Here is a 24,304-nt window from a genome sequence, read left to right on the forward strand (position 1 = left end):
AAAAGCCAAAAGCAACCAAGATGTGCTTTAATAAATGAGTGGATTATTATACACTGCATGCTTATATCAAAATATCTCATGTACCCCATAAATATATATACCTACTAATGTACTACAAAAATTAAAAGTTAAAAAAAGTAGATTAACAAACTATGGTATATCCATATAATAGGCTATTATTCACTCTTAAAAACAAATGAAATATTAGGCAATGAAAAAATATAGATGAATTTTAAATGCATATTGTTAACTTTAAAAAGCCAGTCTGAAAAGGCTAAACACTGTATGATTCCACTTATATACCATTCTGCAAAAGGCAAAAACTATATAGATTCCAAATAAATCAGAGGTTGATTAAGGCTTGGGGAGAAGGCAGAGTTAAATAGGTGAAGCACAGAATATATTGTAAGGTGGTAGATTAGTTCTGTATGATACTGTATGGTGAATACATAACACTTTGCATTTGTCAAAACACAACTTTACAGCAAAAAAGTAAATCTTAGCATAGGAAAATATTTTTAAAATCATTTAGGAGACTGGAGGATTCTAGAATGGAATACAAACTACTAGCTATATTACAAATGTATGGTATGTAATAACCTCATTGAAAGAGGGGAGGAAAGCTGTTTACCTAAGTTAACTTTAAAAATGAATGGTGATAGAGAGTAAGACTAAAGGTAGAAGGAAGTATACATTAGCACTGTAGTTTATAAGTTGTTTCCCATGGAAATATGAGTTAATAATTCTAAAATCACTATAAATCTATACTGGGACTGAGCAATTAAATAGATGGCAGAAGTTGGGAGGCAGGGTTCTCACTGAATGAGAAGTTATAGACAAGAAAGGCAAGAAAGCTAAAATAATCCATGTCTAAATTAATTGGCATTGAAGACATCAATCTAAGCTCATGTTTAGCTGACAACTTAACACTGTGGTCCTCAATCTCCACCTGCCATCATGATAACCTGAGTACTTGTCAGCACTATGAGATGTTACCCAATAATTTCCAGATACAGAAGACAGTGGATGGGCTGTATCTTGAGGCAAAAAGGAAGGTGGTCAGTAGAACAAAGGGTAACCCCATTCATTGGTAGAAATGACAGTATCACGACAGTGGAGAAACATATTTTAAAAAATTGAACAGAAAAATACAACTTGCAAAATAAAAACATTTTTGTAAATTCAAAGACAATGAATTCAAAACTACAATAACTGTTAATGAAAGTCTGCCAGATAGAAGGAAGTAATAACAAAAATGTGGACTATACGAAGTCATGCAGAGCACAGGAAGTAAATTTATTTTCCTTATTTAAATATCCTTACAAGGTCAGGCATGGTGGCTCACGCCTGTAACCCCAGCACTTCGGGAGACGAGGTGAGTGAATCACTTGAGGTCAGGAATTCGAGACAAGCCTGGCCAATATGGTGAAACTTGTCTCTACTAGAAATACAAAACTTAGCTGTGCCATTGTGGTGGATACCTGTAGTCCCAGCTATTTGGGAGGCTGAGGCAGGAAAATCGCTTGAACCCGGGAGGCGGAGGTTGCAATGAGCCAACATCACGCCACTGCACTCCAGCCTGGGAGACTGAGCAAGACTCCGTCTCAATAAATAAATAAATAAATATCTCCTTACAAGATAATTATTTAACAAGAATAAAAATAAAATGTGGGTATAAAATTAAAATGTATCTTGATAATAGCACAATGATCAGAAAGAGAAAAACAGTGTTATAGTATAATAAAGTAGCTAAAGTCGTATAAGCCATCACTGGAAGGTTGATTTGTTAAAAGTGTATAGATACACCTTACAGCAACCACTAAATACAGAACAAAGCCACAGCTAATAAGCCGACAAAAGAGATAAAACAGAAATTTTAAAATATTCAATTGATCCAAGAGAACACAGAAAAAAAGGAAAAGAGGAACAAAGGTCAAATGGAACAAACTGTAAAACAAACTCAAACCTAACTGTATCAATAATCAAACAAAATGTAAGTGTTCTAAATATCCTAATTAAAAGTATAGATGTCAGATTGGAATAAAAAGCAAGAACCACATATGATCTGGCTATAAAAAATGCACATTAAATACAAAGGCACAATGAGTTTAAAAGTTATAGCATATAAAAAGATACACCATAATAACATGGATCAAAAGAAGCTAGAGTAGGTCAATAAACATTAGGTAATATAGATTTTAGGGCAAAGAATATTACCAGGAATAAACAAGGTCATTTCATAATGATAAAGGGGTCAATTCATTAGGAGAAGACAATAATCTCAAACTTTGTGCATCTAAAAATGGAATTTCAAAATATAAGAAGACAGAACTGTGAAGAGAATAGATAAATCCACAAATATATTATACTCAGAGATCTTAATACCTCTTTCTCAATAGCTGATACAAGTAGGTGAAAATCAATATGCATATAGAAGCTTTGAACCACACTTCTGACAATTTCAGGATAATCCACTTACATTAATAATATTATGCTATGTTAATATAGCAGCAAATATAAAGCTATGATAATAATAGTAATAATAGCAGTAATATGCATGTTAATCGAATAGACTCCACATTCCATCATTGTCCAAAGCTACAAATTTGTGAGATCTTAGAAAAGAAAGCAAAAGCGAAAGCATATATTTCTCTACTGCCCATGTCTTTTACATTGTTTTTTGCAAGAAATGAGTACAAACAGTGCTTTAATGTACAGATCACCTGGGGATCTTATTAAAACACAGATTCTGAAAAAGTGAAGTCTAGCATGAGGCCTAAGCATCTGCATTTCTAACAAGCTCCCTATGTTGTTGGTGATGCTGACATTGCAAACCCATAGACTCAGCTTGTAATAGCAAGGAACTAGAAGATGGGAAGAAAAAGAGTAAAGATGCAGGGTCACTTTAGCTTTGCATACCTCTGGAGAGTGAATGACAGAAAATAAATAACACTTTTTGAATGATTCTAATGTGCTCAGTCATGGTACAAAGCATTTAATATGCATTCTTTCATTTAATCTCCACAATAAACCTGCTGGAATGAGTACTATTATTTACTCCTCATTTTGCAGAGAAGAAACTAGAATTTTAGCGAGGTCAGTGATTTGTACACAATACAGAGTTCTTTACCTGCCTTAGCAGAGCACAGGTGTTGAAGCACTAAATGAACTCCATGGAAATTTTCTATTCCCAACATTTCCCCTTAAGTCACCTCAATTTTACATTTCCCTTTCTTTTCGGTCCTTCTTCCCTTCCCCACTGGAAAGACCTAATCATTTAACCACAAAACCGAGCAGAGAACTTTCACAATCGAACTAGCAAGAATTATTTTAAATATATGGCATTAAACTTTTTTTGGCTGCTTTTTTCCATTGTATTTTAAAGAGATATTTAATATTCTGCCTTAAATAAAATATAATTGATACAAAATTCAAGGCAAGAGATCTGAAAACTTCTAACTTTCACTGTAATGTCAAACGAGACCTACTGTTATTCATCTAGCTATTACAGTGATGATTAAGTGAAAAACATGAATATGCCACACACTGATGATTTTGGAATGAAGCAATATTCTATATTATTCTAAAATATTCCATAATAAACATGCATTGTTTTTAAAGTCAGGAAAACACGTTAAATTTTTTTAATTGAATAAGGCATTAATTATCAAGTAGTCCCTAATCTCCCATGTCCTTAAATACTAGCACTAGGCGTAGAGTTAAGGAAAAATTAACAGATACATATTTGTAAATATCTCCAGAAGCTACAGAATTCTAAGGGTAATTATCCTAACAATGGAAAAAATAAAGAATATATTTGGTGAAAAATCAAATATTCAAATTAAAGTTTCTGTGAAAAGATGCAACACAGAGGATGCCAAAGAGTCCCCACAGACTTGTAGAACAGGTGGAGCTCAGGCATCTAAGGGTGCTGGAGGTTTATTTCTAAGTACTTTCATCACCTCTAAAAAAGAGGTGGTAATTGTGTTTCCCTGGTTATAAAAGAGGAAATAAATATAACCAAGCAGGTAAAGTTCTCCCAATTGGTTGATATCTTATGGATAATACCTGACTTTGTCTAGAATATTTAACTTTACAAAAAACATACAGAGAAGCTATCATAAAACATAATGTAGAATTATTTTTCCCTCTGAGGTCAAGGATTGAAAACCAATGGCATAGCACTTAAAACACACCTCCTTTGCTGTCTTGAAGGTGGTAAAGTGTTACAGCAACAGAGATATTCAGGGACATGTTGTTAGACTAAATATCACGGCACCTTAATACTAAAAAGGCAAATGAAATTTTCATTTCAATGTTAAACGTTTTTCCAGAAAAAGAAGAAATCTGTAAAGGGAGAAAAAATGTAAATGATATTTTTTGGTGACAGAATGTGTTTCTTCAGTTTTGTGGCAAACTGCCCCTACCACCACCCGCTGCCTCAAAAAAAAAAATTGTTGGTGAAGAATGTAATCACAAATAGCTTTATAAAGAGATGAAAATATTGCCTCACTTCTAAGTGAGGCTGGATTTTCAGAATTTTTTTTTTTAACTTTCATATGATGTCCGGTCTGGCAACACATGTGGTAACAATGAAGGCTACATTTTTCCCTTCATAGAAGAGCATGTCCAGTGTTTCCAACATGACAGTTCAGAAGATTCAACCACTGTGAAAAGTGCTAATGTCAGACTATTTTAAGAGATTATAGAGAAAAAATGAAAAATCTGGAATAAAAATAAACAGCTATGAAACTCCACCTCTATAGTAGTTTCTTCAAAATCCTTACCATATTTCTTTCCTGGCAACTCCTCAAGAAACAGAAGTCACTGCAAAAATTTTGTTGCCTCCTGACCTGCTAAGCCAAATAACACTTCTATCCAAATAATCCTTTTATGCTGTATCAGTTTTATGCTATATCAGTTCTAATATATTTTTAGCAAGTAATTTGGGGCAGGAACTCCTCTCAAAGCTGCTTCTTTACCCGATCTTTCTAGACTGCCAACCTTGCATTTTGAACTGTGCAGACTCAGCTCTAGCACTGCAGGTCCATTAAGAGTCAACAGTAAAATGCCGCCCTGAGCTGTCAGACACAAGAAAGGAAGACGACCATAAAGACCAAAAACTGGCAGTGACTTCATGTTCACCCTCTCACTGCCAAAAAGATCTGAAACAACTCTCAAAACAATTCTTTAGTTGGTGGCTCATGTTTAAAATTTTCCAGACATCTGACTGACAGCATTCACAAAAGCATCCACAAGTGTTGAAGAAACAAAAGCTAATAGTGCACATGGACAAGCTGATAGTGCTCCAAAAGGCAGAAAGTTTTGCCATAAATCTGTCCTTCCACATTAGTTCTGCTGTCACATTTGACATGCCTCCCCAACCAAGTGACTCATAATTTTACAATAAACATTTTTTAAATGTAAACAAAAAGCTAAGATGCCCAAGAACATTAACATAACAGCTTCCACCATAAGGTATTACAATCAGGGTTAAGTGACTAAAGAAACAAAAACATAGAGAATACTTTAAGAACTAACACCGTGGCCCGACATATTCAAAGCCACTGAAAAACTCGCATCTCAAGATAAACATTTTAGAAGCAGAACTCTAAATATTCATAAGGAACATGATATTTATCAAGATTCACCTCTTCATTCAAGACAACAAAACCAAACCTAGTCAGGTATATAGTTACTCATAATGAAGCATTTTGAAGAGACAATCAGATTATAACATTTAATTCTGAAAGTTTTATTTCATAAACCTATTTATATAGAGACAGGCTCTGTATCTAAAAGTGCGAATTTTAAAAAATTTCCTTTGCCATTTGGGGGATGGAAAAGCATCCCTGATTTGTATATTAAAGCACAAGCATCTGTCCTACTGATGATATTCTAGGGAAGCACATTAGCATAAAATTTAACGATGTCAAATAAGTGGATGTGAAATAGGGACTGCGTAAAGACACTATTTCCAAGGCTGACAGAAACATCACTGTTTAGAAATGCAAATGAAACCATTATGTTCAATAATTATATGAAAATATGAACAGTTCAGCATGTTTTCCAGCCCTGATGGCGGTTAATGGGATGTACGCTTATGTAAATAACTACTATTAAAGCTAATGCTGAAAAAAACTAATAAATTCATACTAAAGCAACTGATTTAGTATGCTTTTAAACCCCAGCAGTGCTCACTTATTAGAAAAGAGTGCATTATTATGTTTAGAACTCATTACTGCTACAAGTCACTGCAACTCCATCAATTACCATGTATTAATAAAAATGGGACACAAACAAAAAAAATTATTGCCTCTCAGCAGTTTTCTTTAAAGACAAAATCTAGGGGCATTACCATCGTGGGGCCTTGTAGGGAACTTATCCACACGATAATCTTTATTACTAAAACAGTACTTCCAACACTATCATCTCAGGGTATTTTGATCATAAGAAGGGCTAACCTTTATGTAAAATTATCAACATTTTACAATATTGACCATTTTAACAACAATAAGAAAATTTTAATATTTGAATTGCATCTCTAAAAACTTTAACATATATTTGGCACATGGTCTGTTTTTTCAGAGGGAGGCTAAGAAATGAAAATATGTAGTGGTAATCATAACAGTGTAGATGATAGATGACTTCATTCCAAGAAACTGTCTAACAGAAATCCCATTCCATTCTACACTTAAATCTCAGTGAATTCTGTGTAGCCAAAGGATTGAATTTTTAAGAACAAGCATTAAATTTCACTCTTGGCCACAAGCTGGATTTTCTTGCAATATATTAAATATTTAACACAAGATATTAAGAAGTTAAAAATTCTTGTTCGTTAAAATTCAAATTTAGTTGGCACTTTACAGCAAGAAAATGCCGACAGAGCAGGAATTCAAATATAGAAAATATGCCTTTGCTCTTACTCGACTTCTGCCAACTTTCCCAATTTATTCTATTTTTTTTAACATATGTAATTTAACTGATCCTTCATTCTTTCCTAGCAGTCAGGAAAACAGAAAACATTTCAGCATCTTTTAAATGTGAAATACATTTGCTAAATCTCAAACGCAGACCTGATACATATCATGAGTATATGTATATTTTTAAATTATAATTGTCACATCAGTCCAATCATTTGCAGTTTTTAGCTCACATGTTTATTCATCGCCTGAGACGCTTTTATTGCAATTTAGATATACTATCACCAGGTGGCAGTAGAGTGCCAGATTATGCAGATTCAGCAATAAAGGGCAAGTTTTCTCTTGAGTCAGATCTTTTCTGATCAAGTAACTCTGATTTACTAATTCATTCATGTAGCATGTATTTATTTACTGACTACATACTATGCATAAGGTAGTATATTAGAGTCTCAGTATACAATAGTGTACAAGACAGAAATAATGCCTTATGGAGGAAACAGACAATAAACATATAGTAAAAGTCGAGTACTATAAATAATCGTGTCCATTCATGATTAGTAAAAGCAAAAAAACAAGAACAAAAATTCTTGGCAAACTAAGAATAAAAGAGAAATTATTCAATGTGATATAAAAGTCATCTACCAAAACCCGAAAACCTATATGTGACATCAAACTTAAAGATGAAATATGTATTTCTTCCTAAGATACAGAACAAGACAAAGATGTTCTCCTCTCATCACTTTCAGTTAAGACCTAACTGGAGGTGTTGCAGGAAGGCAAGAAAAACAAAGGGCATAAATATTTAAAAGAACTAAAATTCTTTTCATTTGCAGATGACGTGACTGCAAATAAAATCCTAAGAAATGTATAAAACAACTATTAGAATAAATAAGTGAGAATTTAGCAAGGTCAAAAGATATAAAATCAACATATAAAACTTAATTGTATTTCTAAGTTCAACAATGGAAAAACAAAATTAAAACCAAAGTTAGAAGAAACTTTCCAAAATTAACAGAATCTGCTAACTAGAATCTGCAAATCATGGTGGAAGCTTGGAATGCCAAGATTTAAGAAAAGTGTGGCTCCTATAATCCGTGGAGTCACTACACTGGCCTAAAATTGCTGGCACCAGATGAGTTTTATATGAATAAAAAATAAACATATATCTTGTTTTGAATACTGTCACTTTGGCCTTTCCTGTTATCTGTGCAAGGAAGATTGATCCTGATATAGCTTCATAAAACATTCTCAAGTAGGTTCCATCTAATCAGAGCCTTCTCAGCTTGATTTCTGCATTATTGTCCTTGAGATCTCTTCAATGCCTTGTCAGAACACATGATGCTAAGACTCTTTAGCAATTCCTAGCTGACTTATTTTTAGCAACAAACATCCTTACAACTGCTTCAAAAAATTAAAAGGGATGCTCCTCACATAATCAAAAAAATTTTTTGCTTCAAAAAGCATATTATCTCTTCAAAAACCAGAAAGCTACTTACTTTTCAGGCAAAAGAAATCTGAATGAGGACTCTAAAGGCAAAACAAAAAAATATTCAAATAGAAGATAACATCTGAAATAAAAGACAGCATTTGAAAGATACATATCAAATATGTCTTCACATCCATTTTTTATGCTACAAATTTTTTCAGGCCAAGAAAATATTTTATAGTCTTTATATTTTCATAGAACTTCCTAATTCTAAACCAGTTACATATTTTGGATCATTTGATAATCCTGTGTGATAAATAGTTGAGTTTCCAAAATACTATTGTGCTTCTTATTTCACTGAGATAAGTCATATTTGAGATATCAATTTGTAATTAACTAAAGATTTACCAATAGGGCTTTCCATGTAATTGTTTTTTTAATTTAATAAGTGGGGGAAAAAAGCTGCCTTAGCAATATATCAAATTATTTCTCTGCCATGCCAAGTTACTATATAATGTTATACAAAGAATATACTTCTAAATGTTGTGACATCTCTCAATGATTAAGCTTACTATCATATTAAAGCCTCCTCTCACCCCCTTTTCCTCTATACTGCTGAACTAGTCCTTGTGCTTTTAGCCTGGCTCACTGATGCCTTGGGAATATTAATGTGAGACAGAGGTGGCTACTTGGAAACTTTTCTCTGAACTCACTAGTAACCATTCTCTTGTGTCACCATATCATAGGTTGTGCTTATTGTCAACTTTTCTCCCATGCAAATTTCTCACTAGGGCAATTACTATATCTAACCATTTCTGTTGGTTTTCTCTCTCTCTCTCGTCTTTTTTTCTCCTTTGCCTCTTGACACTTTTCCTGTGTTTATCAGTTTTGTGTGGAACAAAGTCTCATAGGTACAACCAAAAAAATAAAACACACGCATTATAACAACTATTTGAAAAACTGACCGGTTTAACTGAAATACAATATTGTCTTTAGATGCCTGGATTTTCCAGGCCACGTTTATTTACAAATTCAAAAACTGCTTGGGGCTGTTTTGACAGGAAGAACTCTTTCTCCATTTGGCTCTGCTCTTCATAAGCCTGAGGGTTCAAGAAAATAAGATGCTCAATAGCCTGGTAATCTGTATTAAGAAAAGATAATAAAACTGGGGGAAGGTGATAATCCTTACTATCCTCTATAGGAAGATACAATTCAGATATTCTGTTGACTTCTAATTATTTCATGAGAATACCATAATTATATTTACTATTTCTGAAAAAGTAGTTTTGAAATGCAAAATCTTGAGTACAATTTTTTTTAAGTTATTGCATCAGTCTGTAACTGAAGTGAGAGTATTACCATCTAAATCATTTATTCATAAGTTAAGGCCATCCTAAGGTTAAAAATACTAAGACAAATTTGCTACTGATTAGTAATAAAGTCATTCTTTATATTCTTCAAATGTAAAGCAATTACAAGCTGTGGTATGGCAAATAGATTTAGCTGAAAAGAGTACATCAGATAGCCCTTTAAGGAAAATCAGTAATGCAAAAGGCTAAACAATAATCCTAAATAATACCCTGAATGATAATTATGAGATTGATTTACTGATTTATTTAAAGTCTATTTCTTCATACAAGAACTGTTGAAACTTTCCAAAGTAATTTTAAATGATGCTATACAGGTTTAGTACCATTTACCCAGAACAGAACCATCACTGAAAAAAAGATAATTAAACAAAGATGTAGCAAATAAATGTATTTTGAATTTCAGTTTGCTGAGCTTATTTATATGGGTATCAAAAAGAAATGAAATCCTTAGCCACTAGAGCCAGCTGAGAAGCCCCGATCCACATTTATTTGAATTGCAGTATCACTCACTATAAAGCAACATAGAAGTTGCTGTCTGAGGATGTTAAGGTTCCACGTCTGGAGCCTTCAGTAAATCGAAGACATCAAAACCAAAGCAAAATCAAGCTTGGAAAGTTAAGCTATTTTTTAATTATAAAATGAGTACATCATATATATTAAAAGGGTCTCAGAAAATAAGGCAACGAGATTGCCAAAAATCAAATCTCATCAAAAAATAATACAAAATATTTAAAAATTGTTCAAAAATGTATTAACACCCAACCAAGAAAATAAAGTAAAATGATCAGAGAACGATATCTGAAAATACACTAATACTAGAAACACTACCCTCCACAAATACACTGAAAAGCCTTTTAAGTTGATACTTAGAATAAAAATTACCAAAGAACTAAGTACATATTACATACTGTCTTAGTCTGCTCAGACTGCCATAACAAAATACCACAGACTGGGAGGCTTAAACAACAGAAATTTATTTTCTCACAGTTCTGGAGGCTGGAAGTCCAAAATAAGGTTTGATCAGGTTTGGTTTCTGGTGAGGGCTCTCTTGCCTTTCAGGCTGCTACCTTCTTGCTGTGGCCTCACACAGGACAATGTGGGGGTGTGGTGTGTGACAGAGATCTCTCTGCTCTTCTTATAGGACAACAGTCATTGGATTAGGGCTCTACCATTATGACCTCATTTAACCTTAATTGCCTCCTAAAAACCCTATCTTCAGCTATAGTCTCACTGGGGGTTAGAGCTTCAACATATGAATTTTGAAGGGACATAATTCAGTCCACAGCGAATACTTAAGTAACAAATACATAAGCAAACAAACCTTGCTAAGCCCAGAATAGCAGGCAAAGGGTCTGAAAAGCACAATCTCTTCTCACACTACTCCAAAAAATACATGTTTAGCAGTTACATAAACTAATTAGAATTTTTAAAAAGTATTTGTCTCATTCTTACAGAAGAAAAACTGAAAATCAGAAAAGGTGCTAGATGAAGCAGATCTTTAAAATCTCTTCCAGCCTTAAAACAAACCCCAAAACATCCCTTTACATAGATGCCCTTTGGCATGACAGTATCTCCTTTTCTTCATGGCCTTCACTTTCTCACCCCTACTCTAGCCTAAAGCCTTTGCAAAGCAGCTTATTCTTCTAAAATGTCATTGAAATGCTCCTGCATTCAACGATTTATCAAAGTCACAAAGGTATAAAGTAGCTGATCCAAGGTCTCTTATAAGTTTTCTTACTAAAAATTCAGGGCTGTTTCAAGTACACTACAGTGCCCAAAGAACTGTAAGAAGATATACAAGTTAGGGCAGCTGGTACAGGTATGAATGCTGAGAGCCAAATACTATTTTTAAAAATGTATTGGGGAAGATGACTTTAAACATTTTTGAAGAAGGAAATTAGTAAAATGAGCAATGACAAAGAAACAGAAATTAGATGTAATAAGCAGGAAAATCCAATGAGCCTTTCTTAGCTGGTATGTGGGGGCCATAAAAATGAAGGTCACACATGTTACTTGACACCAGTAATGGAGGGCTTGAATGTCAAAATCAAGAATATGTATTTGGTCCTTCAGGCCATAAGAAGCTATGGAATGGTATGAAAAAGCCAAATGATGTAATAAAAACAGAACTTAAAGCCAGACACAGTGGCTCACGTCTGTAATCCCAGTACTTTAGGATGCTGAGGTGAGAGGATCACTTGAGCCCAGAAGTTCGAGACCAGCCTGAGCAACAGAGGGAGACCCCCATCTCTACAAAAATACAATTAGCCAGGCATGGTGATGCATGCCTCTGGTCCCAGTTACTTGAGAGGGCTGAGGTGGGAGGACTGCTTGGGCCTGGGAGTTAAAGGCTGCAGTGAGCCATGACTGCACCACTGCACTCCAACTAGATGACCTAGTAAGACTCTGTCCCAAAAACAAGAACGGAAGGAAGGAGGGAGGGAGGGAGGGAGGGAGGAAGGAAGGGAGGAAGGAAGGAAGGAAGGAAGGAAAAGTAATCCTTAAGAAAAATTAATCTGGCAACACTAATGGAATGAACTCTTTCACAGGACAGTTGGAAACAATGGAGGCAAGCACACAAGGACACTATACAGTAACAGAGGAATGAAGTGAGGTAGCAGTGAAAATAGCAAGGAATAAGGTTTCAAGGGAAAATGAGTAGGACGTGGTGACTGAATGGAGATGTCAAAATACAAGAAAACTCCTGAAACATTCTACGTATCTGGATTTTCTGGTAACTTAAGGTATACACTTTTGAGTACCAAAAAAATTTTTAACCAACTTCGGATAAAAAGCACCATAAAATATATTACACATTTTTATAAAATTGTGCTTTAAAAAGTAAGGTTTATTGATATTTGTATCATTCACTGCTGCAGAGATAATCTGGTATAGTGAAAACAGCAGAACACTTGGAGTCAAGAAATTTCAGTCTTAGCTCTGCAATGGGCTGTTTCATTACCTTTCCAGACCTGTAAAATGACAATAAGAGTATCTGCCTCATCTAAGTTAACCAGGTTATTATGAAGATTAAAAATGTGTAAGTGAAAGTGCTCTGTAAATAGAAAAGCAATATAAAAATGCAAGATGTCTTAGTAATAAAAGCACTACTAGTTCTAAAAGGATAAAAACAATTTAACATTGTCCTGCCTCTGAATACTAAGTTGTATTTAATATATGATGTCCTTGAGATATATCTAAGTGGGCAGAGTTCTAGGCTGCTGTGTATTTTTAGTTCTTACGTGCTTTTTAGTAGTTTTTCTATCAACTCCTCTGTCAACTTCAATAGTCTCATTACAGCCCCATTCTCTACTTCTAATTTTCTACTTTAAATCTGCAATTAGCTTTAAAACTAGATACCAAATAATAAGTTTATTATTATCCATACGACAGCTTTAAAAATTCTCATATAAGAAAAGTTCTACTGGGTGTGGTGGCTCACGTCTGTAATATCAGCACTTTGGGAGGCCAAGATGGGAGGATCACTTGAGCCCAGAGGTTTCAGCCCAGCCTAGGCAACGTAAAGAGACCCTTGTCTCACACACACACACACACAAACAGCTAGGTGGGGAAGGGTACACCTGTAGTTCCAGTGACTATGGTGGCTGAGGTGGGAAGACTACTAGAGCCCAAGAGATCCAGGCTGCAGTGAGTCCTGATCACACCACTCCAGCCTAGGCGACATAGCAAGATTCTATCTCAAAAGAAAAAAAAAAAAAGAAAGAGAGAGAGAAAAACAGAGAAAGTAAGTTCATACATTCATACATAGGGGACTAAAGTGGGTGAGGAGTGCCTCTTTTTATTCTTATTTCCTGGATGAATTCCAAAAAAGTAAAGTGTAAATATAACTCATTATTAAAGAGTAACTTAACCCCTAGAGACTCTTATTGGGATGAATTTTAGTATAGGGTTACATTTATATAATTTTTAAAAATAATTCCGACTTTTAGATTCAGGGGTACATGAGCAGGTTTGTTACGTGGGTATATTCATGATGCTGAAGTTAGGGGTATGGTCACCCAGGTAAGTAAGCATAGTACCCAATAGTGAACATATAATTTCTTTACTTTCTACAAACTTTTGTCACAATTTCTTCCTGTGGTTAGCATTAATAACTAAATATTTTTAAGAGAACAAAAATAAGCTTTAAGAATGGTTTACATAACAATAAAATAAGTAACAATCAGTTCTTTCTTTAAGAATGCTTATTTCTCTGTAATACAAATGGAAAGAATCATTCAAACTGTTAGTTTGATATAAAATGTCATTCCAGGACAATTTATAATAACAATGGTCCAAAATCTGCTAAATTTATACAGCAACATAGAGTAAATAAAATGGCCTCAAGAAATACAGCTTCTGTAGTATTTGAGATGATTATCAGATCAGTAAAACAGTATTTTCTAGGGCTTGTTAAACGGAACAAAGTGGCTCTATCCAAGTACACAATATATTCTTTCACTAAATAATTCAATTTGTAAACAAAAAATCAAAAACCAAATACTTATTCAAAACAAAAAGGTCAAGATTCATCAAAGTTGATAAGGTGTTTATATTAGTATACCACACTGCCAAACACCAAAATACCCTTTCTTCTTCCATATCCCTTCTCTTCTACTTACAGTTTTCTTCATTTTAAGAACTTCAGGTTTTTTATTTTCCCAAAATTATTTCAAAGACTAGAACATCTGCCCTCTCTTCCGAAGGGCCAGAAAGATACATTAAGGAGAGACCTTTTCTCTTGACACATTTTTTGTGTGTGTGTGAAAATTTTTTCTACCTCTCCTCACATACCACTCCACCGAGATCTATGATACAGCTTTGTGCAGTATGGTTCCTATCCTTGTTAAAAGTCTAACAGATGATGGTGACAAATCAAGGTAGTCTGGCTCCTATGCAGGGATGAGATATATAGTTAAATACAAAGCTTTGGATAGCTCCAGGGTATTACTGTTATTAGCAACCAATGATTTCTTTCACAGAATCATATAAAAATCTTGTGAATTTTCTCTTACCTATTTTCAGCACAGACACTGTGGGATCTTTGGCTCATTCTTAATACAGTCCTCAGAAAGATTAAAGCTAGTTCCTTTAATGTAAACTAGTTCAACTATTATGGAAAACATTTTGGAGATTCCTTAAAGAACTAAATGTAGAACTAATATTTGATCCAGCAATCCCACTACTGGGTATCCACCCAAAGGAAGACAAGTCATTATATGAAAAGGACACATGCACATGGATGTTTATAGCAGTACAATTCATAATAGCAAAAATATGGGCCCAACCTAAGTGGCCACCAACCAACAAGTGGATAAAGAAAATATGGCATATATACACCATGGAATACTACTAAGCCAGAAAACAGAATGGAATAATGACCTTTGCTGCCACTTGGATGGAGCTGGAGGCCATTATTCTAAATGAAGTAACTCTGGAATGGAAAACCAAACATCGTTATGTTCTCATTTATAAGTGAGAGCTAAGTTATGAGGATACAAAGGCATAAGAATGATATAATGGACTTTGGGGACTCAGCAGAGGGGGGAAGAGTGAAAGTGGGTGAGGGATAAAAGACTAAATATTGAGTACAATGTACACTGCTCCAGTGACAGGTGCACCAAAATCTCAGAAATCAGTTATTAAAATAACTTATCCATGTAACCAAAAGCCACCTGTAGCTCAAAAACTATTGAAATAAAATAATTAAAACAATTTTTAAAATTATATGTATTTCTTGAATTTCAGATATGTGTACATAATTCATATTTTCACTTTTTGGACTTCTAATTCACTTAGAGTTTATTCTGGTGTATGGTATAAGGCATGGGCTCCAATTTTATCTCTTTCCAAATGACTCTCCAGTTGTCACAATACTATTTATTACAAAGTTCATCCTGCTGTCACAGTTGTGAAATGCTATCTCAATTATATTCTTAATTTGCGTATGTAATTGAATTTAAACTTTCTATTCTTCTTTAGTAGTCTGGTTGTTTATTCATGTACCATGTTTTGATAGAGAGCTAATCACTTCCTTCTTGGCTCTTCTTTGTAAGAGGCTGATTAGTTAATTTTGCATATTTCTCTACATGGATTTCATAGCCAACATGTCTAGCTCCAGAAAAAATCTCCTTCATATATATATATTTTTGGGAAATCACATTACACATATATGAATTAGGAGAATATCTGATATCATTTTTTGTTGAGTCATCCAAATGAACAACAAGGGCTGTCCTTCCATTCATTCAACTCTGCTTTTGTCTTTCAGGAGTCTTTGAAATGTTCCTCCTAAAGGTTTTGTACATTACTGTTAGGTTTATTTTATTACTGAGATGGCGCCTCACTTTGTCACCTATGCTGGAATTCAGTGGCACAATCTCAGCTCTCTGCAACCTCTGCCTCCCAGGTTCAAGCGATTCTCATGCCTCAGCCTCCCAAGTAGCTGGGACCACAGGCATGCACCACCTTGCCCAGCAAATTTTTGTATTTTTAGTAGGGACAGGGTTTCACCACGTTGGCCAGGCTGGTCTCGAACTCCTGATCTCAGGTGATCTGCCTGCCTTGGCCTCCCAAAGTGCTGGGATTACAAGAGTGAGCCACGGCACCCAGCCATATTTTTTTGTGGACATTTTAAACTTCTTTTTCTGCCATTTTAATCTTCTGACTGGTTATTACTTTTACATAGATAGTATCATTGATTTGGATATGCCAAATTAAGTTTCATACCATATGCAAATAAAGGTGATTTTGCTTGAAAGAAAGAAAGAAAGAAAGAAAGAAAAAAAGCTAGTTCCCTTAAAATTCTTTCTTTGAAGAGCAGTTTCTAAAATGACGACCCATGAAATGGGCTCAAGGATGTGAGCTACAAGCACCTCTAAAGCCCTTCAGTTTACTAAGTCCTAGTCAGAGAAGTAACAGAAACAAAAATAAAAAACAACACAACTGAGTTTGATTTCTGGGAGAGGAAACTAAAACTTGGTTTCCTCCCAGTGAGCACTCAACGGGTGCTAGTGGTACATAGAGGTTTTTCCTTCCAGAGAGATCAGAAGATAAAGCAGAAGACAAAACATTCTTCTACTGGGCTACTAAGCAGCCCAACCCTTGCATAATGTAATGAAAATCAACAAAATCCCAATGAAGAAAGGCACAGAAATGAGAAACGTGGGCTAGTCATCTCATCCCTGCTCCTTTTAATAATAGTAAAAATGAGAATTGCTATTTTTTATTCAGTGGCTACTTAGACTAGGTCCTTTACACATATAATGTAAAGGATCTACCAAATTCCAATAGGCCTGCAAAAAAGGCATGTTAGTTATCTACATATTATAGATGAAAGACTCAGAGAAGTTGAGTAACTTTCCCAAGGCATCAGATAGCTAGTCAGTGCTAAAATGGGATTATGACTCTAAATCCCACTGTGCTTTCTTTGCTGTCACTTTCCTTTGCTATGCCAGTTAAAACAGTGAAGTCAGCAAACATTCGACTTTAATACTTTTCTAATATAAGCTTTTAATACCACTGCTCACCACTGATCTGAGTCATATGTTCTAGAAATACAATTAGCTTAAATATTAATCAAATTTTATAATGGCTACATCCTCTGTGTCTTACACTATTACACGCTAACACGTTTCAGAATTATTGTGATTATACATATTTCTCTTTAAGTTTCAGATTTATCTTTCTTTTCATACTCATCCAGCCAGGCAAAAACCTACTAAGTTCATCAGACTGCTTGGCTTTGTAAACGGCACACTCATTTATATGGTTAAGTTCTCCAGACATAAACTTTCTTTGCTTAAAGACTGAATGTTACTAAGACTTTTTATGTTTTAATAATAAATGCACAATTTTCTACAAGAACAAACCCTTCAACAGGCTGATCCTGATGCACACACGTAAAATATCTTTTCCTTTTTACTAAGGCACTGGTCTGTGTTTATACAGTTGATCAATAAATCAAGTTACTCAAACTTTTAAAACAAAAATCCCATAAATGTTGGTATAATACATCTTTAAAATGCCAAAAATCAGAATTAATGGATATATTTTCTCACACAGAAACAGACTTTAATATGATCTGAAATTATCTGATTTCATGTATACGTTAAGAGTCTGAATCATTCATGTATGATAGGTAAATGTATCCGTAGTTAAAATTATATTATTTTAAATAATAACCTTGTTTTATGTTTCTAAGTTTTATAGAGGTTTATGTACTGTAAACTCATCTATATTAACCTTTGACAGGTTTATTCTGGTAAAGGAGATTTGCACCTGAGCGATCTACTCAGAATAAAAACCATAAATATCATTTTTAAAAAATCATGTCTTCCTTTCTTCCTTCTTTGATAACAAAGTTTTATAAATACTACCCATATTTTAGTGCTTAAAAAAAAAAACTTAAACCAGTTAGACCAACTAAAAAATTTTAATTTTTGACAATGGTATAACATTTACTCCAATTCTTATTCACGATAATAAAGAAATGCTTATTTTACTATATGTAAAATAAGTCTGACTATGCCACATGACTAAAAGTCTTTGAGTTTACTCACATATCTTTTCCTTTCTTTTCTTAGCTTGTAAGATAAATCATGAACCAGCAAACCTTTACTGTAGAGTCAAATAATAAATATTTTAGGTTAGGAAAGGCATAGGGTATTTGCTGCAATTACTCTGCTGTTATTGCACAAAAGCAGCCTCGGACAATACATAACGCAATGGGTACAGCTGGAATTAGCTGGCACCCTATTGGATGTGGCCCACGGTAGTAGTATGTTCACCCCTGAGTTAAATCATGAGGAAAACATGAAAAATAGTGTCACTACAATCACCCAGGTATCATAACATTTAGCCTGACAAAAGAAACCATTCACAGCCATGCAAAGTATAGACTGGTTTAGCACTGAATAGAATTAATCCTGACCCAGAAAGTCCTAAATATAACAGTCTACTTGAGTTAGATTCTACTTTTCCAGATAACCACAAAATTTACTAAAGTATTTTACCAAACAAGGGCCCACTCTAACTGTGGCCAGGTTTTCTAAACTGTCTACTACCAACCTCTCTCACCTTTCCCCAACTCATCCCAATTCCACTGTATGCTACAGATTTTTTGTCCCAGGAAGATTAAAGTATCACCACCTCCTCTCCATACAAAGAGTGAATTGTATTCCCCTTACCTCTGCTACCAGAGTTGGGGGCTGACTTCATTTCCAGTCTTCTCCAGTGCTGCCTTCTACTACCTAAGTTGGACAAGTTAAATGCTCACTTTCTTAGCCTCCTTTGCAGCCTACCATGGCCACATCATAAAATGCAGGACCTTTATAAATATCATATAAAAGACTACTGGGTGGGGAGTAGGGAGTGCTCTCATAAAGTTTTTATGTTTTTTAAAGGAGGGAGAGGGAGTCATAATTACCAGGACCTCCTCCCCTTTTCTGCCTGCCTTAATGGAAATGTAATGCCTAGAATCTGAGCAACCATTAAAAAAACCTGAGAGAATTGTAAAGATGCCAGCACTGAAAATGTTAAACCACTGAATCTTCCATGATCTCCAGAGTTCTTATTATGTGAGAAACAAAGGAGCTTGTAAATTGAATTTTTTTTTTGCAAATGAAAGCATTCCTAACCTTCCATTTCTAGAAAATGCTAGGACCTGGAGTACTACTCCTCATGAGAAGTAGAAGAGTAAATAAAACTGGCTAAGCACTTTGTTATGAGTTCTGACTAAACAGCATTCCTTTAAATCTGGAGAAAAAAAGTAGCAGGAAGAAAAACACAAAAGACAATCTACCTTGAGGGTCAACAACCAATGGCAATGAAGTCAAAGTGGGCAAAAAAAAAAAAAAAAAAAAAAGAGAAGGTTGGGAGATGATTATCCAAATGCTAGAGATGTAGAAAAAAAATAATAACTGAAAAAGCACTGATCTAGAATTGTGGGGCCAACAAGCCTTCTTAATGTTATACTCAGCAAATCAATTCTGAGAATTCTGATAATATTATTTTTCTATCATGAACTTCCACTGATTGGAAAATAAAAGTTCAGGACTCTGTTTTTGTAGCTACAGTCTTGTGTTTTTCAAGCTAATTATTATAATTTATCTTTATGCTTCCACTTCTCTGGTATTCACAAAGGCATACTTACTGTCAGTACATGACCATTTTTGACATTTGCAGAATCTTTGAAACAATTATTAACAATCAAGTTAATGATGATACTGCCAATAAAAATAATGGTTGTTTCAAGCATTCACACACTAGTTTAGCTGACAGCTCTATCACTCTAACTTTAGGGACTTCTCTTCTACATGAGTATTGCTGCATACAATATCCAAAGATAAGTAATTCTACCTATTCAAAAGAAATTTCAGAAATAGCTTATTTTAACACATCCCTAAAATATGTTTTTATTTTCTTACAAATAATGCTATACACACGCACGCATACACACACACACACACACACACACACACACCCCTCTAGGTCTAAACCCAATAGTTTTCTGCTCCATAAGAAGGATTTGGCAGCTTTATGTTGCCATATAGACACTTATCAATTACAACATCTTTACAGTAAAAAGAATTTTTTTTTAATTTTTATGATTTCAGAGAATTCCTAGGACTGTCAAAGCTTTAACTAGAAAGAATACCAAACACAAGGAGGTTCCAGCTCAATTACAGCAGAGGAACAGAATTTAATAAAGTTCCAACACTATATTTAAATGACCAAATTTCTTATTGTCCTTTTTAGTTGACAAGTATGTGCTTAGCAGCATAACAGCAGCAGCAAAACAGCTGGAGGGCCTCATCAGGCACAAAGGAAGCTACAGCACATACTGTTGAGTGTCGTTCTGATTGCCTAGAAACAGCAGCACATGCAGATTTATTCCCTGTTACAAATTAGAACAATTATTTCTCTGGAGTTTACATTGTCTTCATGAAATAGTCAAACTTCCTGCACGTTAAAAAAGAAGACTTTCAAAAGGATATCTTCCCTTTCTTTGATGATCAGTTCATTCTGTTCTTCCAACTGCCTGATCTTCTTCTCAAATGACTCCTGCTCAGCTTTCAGTCTTTCCTCCGTCACTTCCTTTTCCTCACTTACTCTGAAAGAAATAATAGAAAAAAATTTTAACATCTATCAGAATAAAATTAAGTATGTGCCTATAGCTGCAGTTTACAAAAACTAGACTTCTTCCAAAGGTATGAAGAATTCTTCAGGAACACTCTGTTCTGTTTTTGTTGTTGCTTTTTTAAAAACCTAATCTCTCATAAGGCAATCTTTTTCACCTTTGTAATAAAAGACACATGTAACTTTTACATTAAAAATGTTTTCAATCATCAGAGACATCTTAAATATGGAAAGTCCTACAAAGGACGCAGGTGCCAAATTATAATCCAGGACAGAAATATATTCCAATTTTTAAAACATGGGTTTCATTTTTTTTGTTAGCAAAACAGGTACAATCAATTGATTTTGATTTACATTTTGTATACGTTTGTTTAAATCCTATTAATAAACAAAATATGTACTTTAAATATTTTACTAAATATACACGGGCAATTTTACTTTTTCCTGGTACCAATACCCTGCATTCTTTAGTAGCATATAAATAGTATGATTAAATAAAAAGATGACAGTAACTTAAAGGAAGGTTTGCAGTACATGTTATTCTTAGTACAAAAAAAAATTATAAAGTTAAAAACATTAACTAAGAAAATATTTAACTCTGAAAACGATTCCAACTTAATCAAACCAGAAAGGGATGATTTCTGACAAGAGCACAGACAGAAAAAACAAAAATCTAAAAACAAACAAACATGAACACCACCAACACTTTATTTGCAATTCACTGACGTATGTATTGGGACAACCCTAATTTTCTTTCTTTTTTTTTTTTTTGAGACGGAGTCTCACTCTGTGGCCCAGGCTGGAGTGCAGTGGCCGGATCTCAGCTCACTGCAAGCTCCGCCTCCCGGGTTTACACCATTCTCCTGCCTCGGCCTCCCGAGTAGCTGGGAATACAGGCGCCCGCCACCTCGCCCGGCTAGTTTTTTTTTTGTATTTTTAGTAGAGACGGTGTTTCACCGTGTTAGCCAGGATGGTGTCGATCTCCTGACCTCGTGATCCGCCCGTCTCGGCCTCCCAAAGTGCTGGGATTACAGGCTTGAGCCACCGTGCCTGGCCCCTAATTTTCATTCTACTCTGTGTGCAGAGACATTAACCCCAAATTTCTGTTACTGGTACTTATTTCTCCAAAGCTCATAGAATGCACATATCCTATAAGATAACAGGAATAGGTGTAAGTGAAGCCCACAGGGAATCTAAACCTTTTCTTTGAGCTACTAAATTTACTTCTGCCCAGAACCCTACTCTACTAGAGCAACTTCTGTATAACATGAATCCCATAGGTTTTCCTTCTTGCCTGCCCTCTGGTAGAGATACTGCAATCAACCGGATAACTGAAAACTAGAATCATGAATGTTCAAGAGTTGATTGTATCTTGTCTTTGAAATAATTTGTGTGAAAGCACATGGCACATAGTAGTGCTCAATAAATAGGTTTATTTCTTCTTACTTATCATAGCATTCAAGTCATTTTCCCTGGCCTATATATTATTTATGTTTAGCATACCATTAGTAGGCCCATGAATGGGACCCAGGCCCTTTTTTCAAAGAGGGTAATCTCAAAGACTGATGTATTTACAAAGAATTCAGACAACTAAACAAATATATACACACGAAGATACTTTATACTCTGTTAGCAGGTTATCCTGCTTCCTTTGTTCCCATCTCTTTACAATGCCTTCCCTTTTCCTGTTATTACTCTGAAGCCCACTTGCAATAACATCTTTCAAAGTAACTTTGACAAAGTCTGCTTATCTCTCTGGGCATTATTGATCTCACTAAGAAAGAAAAAAGGCTAGACTAGACAATTTTAAAAATCCTTTCCCACTGAAGTTCCAGAACTTCTTTCACTATATTATAAATATTTGACTGTGTGTGTGTGTGTGTGTGTGTGTGTGTATCCTTTATAAATATGGAAACCATTTGTAAAGAAGGAAAAAGTTACCAAACATTTGGTCACGGAACAAGACATATAATACTATGGTTTAGGCAAAAGCTATGCCAATAGCATGACAGAGTAGTAAGTAGATTAGAGAAATATTAAAAAGTATAAAGACGTGAAATTTGGCATGAGACTACAGAAATGCAAAACAAAGTGATGAATCTGTAGGACGATGCATAAAACAAAGAAATGAGTGATGCTGTATACAGGTTGAGTGGCCCTTATCTAAAATGCTTGGGACCAGAAGTGTTTCAGATTTGAAATAGTTTCCAATTTGGGAATATCGACATTACCCGATGGGTATGATGCAGGACTTTTTTTTTTTTTTTTTTTTTTTTTAACATTTTAAACAGTATCTTTAAATCACAGAGCACACAATAAGCAAACAAACAGTGAGTAATGCAAGGAGGTCTTGTTCCCATGTGGGACACTGTAAGGGGCCTGCTGCTGGCATGCCCAGCCTGCTCAGACGCCTCTGTAGGATTGATGGCGCAGGAGAATCTGGGCATGCTCAAAAACGCTCTATCACAGCTACAGGGGTTCTGGGAGGGTCTTTTTTCCCTTGCGGAGGTACACTAAATAAACTGTGTGCTGTATGTCTGTGTTTTGACTGTGACCTGTCACATAAGGTGTGGTGTGAAATTTTCCACTTTTAGCATCACTCCAGTGCCAAAAAAATTTCAAATTTTGAAGCATTTCAGATTTCGAATTTTTGTATTAGCGATACCCAACGTGTATTGTGAGCAAAGAATAAATACTGTCAAGGTAAGAAAATATGTAACAAAATCCCTCCCAGTTTAGACTGGTAAAATCTTGAAGACACGATGAAAAAGGAAAATCTGTAAGTAGATATCAAAACATTTATTTTCATTTATTTATTAAAAAGTATTTAGTGAACACCTACTAAAGGAAAAAGTAATCACAATAATTTTGTTCAGTATAGAGTTTCCAAAAGGGATCTAAAAAATGGCTTTCTGTAGTTTCAATCCCATTCATAAAAGCCATTAGAGATATGAAGAATGTCCCAAAGATTTGTTTCTTCAACAAACAATGCTCCATGGTCATAAAAAACAGTAACAGAAAAGCAGATCGCAGGTTTACCTTAACATTAATCTAAATGCACAGATTATCTCTAGAGTCCAGCCAGGTCAGAAATTCCCTAATGTCAGAGTCTGTGATGAGCTCTTCCCAAAATGTATTCTATCCAGATAAAATCATTCTTTTCTAAATTTAGTTTCTGGGGTATATTTGAAATATTTGTTGCTATGTTATTAAGCAGGGCTTTTTCTTTTTAATCTTTTCTGTTATGCTGCTATGATTTGACTATCCTGTAGCAATTATTAAGCCCTAGAAGGCTATAAAATTAACAAGCTGTATTAAGAAAAAAGAGCAACATTTTTTCGATAGGCCTATCTAAAGATATGCATGGCTTCTTTGTGGTCCATTAGCATACTTAATATGAGCTAGTATATTAATATAGATTTTCAATGTAGAAGACCTGCCAATAA

General features: G+C 34.7%; 2 protein-coding genes across 6 annotated transcripts in view; one reads left to right on the plus strand and one right to left on the minus strand.

Annotated features, from left to right (window-relative positions):
* Window positions 1-24,304, plus strand: part of TPGS2 (tubulin polyglutamylase complex subunit 2) — an 821,754-nt gene that overhangs the window by 697,203 nt on the left and 100,247 nt on the right. The window lies entirely within an intron of this gene.
* Window positions 1-24,304, minus strand: part of KIAA1328 (KIAA1328 ortholog) — a 912,897-nt gene that overhangs the window by 329,628 nt on the left and 558,965 nt on the right. For all 5 annotated transcript variants that reach the window (XR_007721060.1, XM_050767244.1, XM_050767242.1 and 2 more), the window contains one exon: window positions 20,717-20,832. Coding sequence is in view for 4 of the 5 variants with exons in the window: in XM_050767244.1 (XP_050623201.1) it covers window positions 20,717-20,832 (116 nt within the window). In the remaining variant the exon portion in view is untranslated. The remainder of the gene's footprint in view (window positions 1-20,716; window positions 20,833-24,304) is intronic.

This window comes from Macaca thibetana, chromosome 18, assembly GCF_024542745.1.
Source record: "Macaca thibetana thibetana isolate TM-01 chromosome 18, ASM2454274v1, whole genome shotgun sequence".
NCBI classification, from domain to species: Eukaryota; Metazoa; Chordata; class Mammalia; order Primates; family Cercopithecidae; genus Macaca; species Macaca thibetana.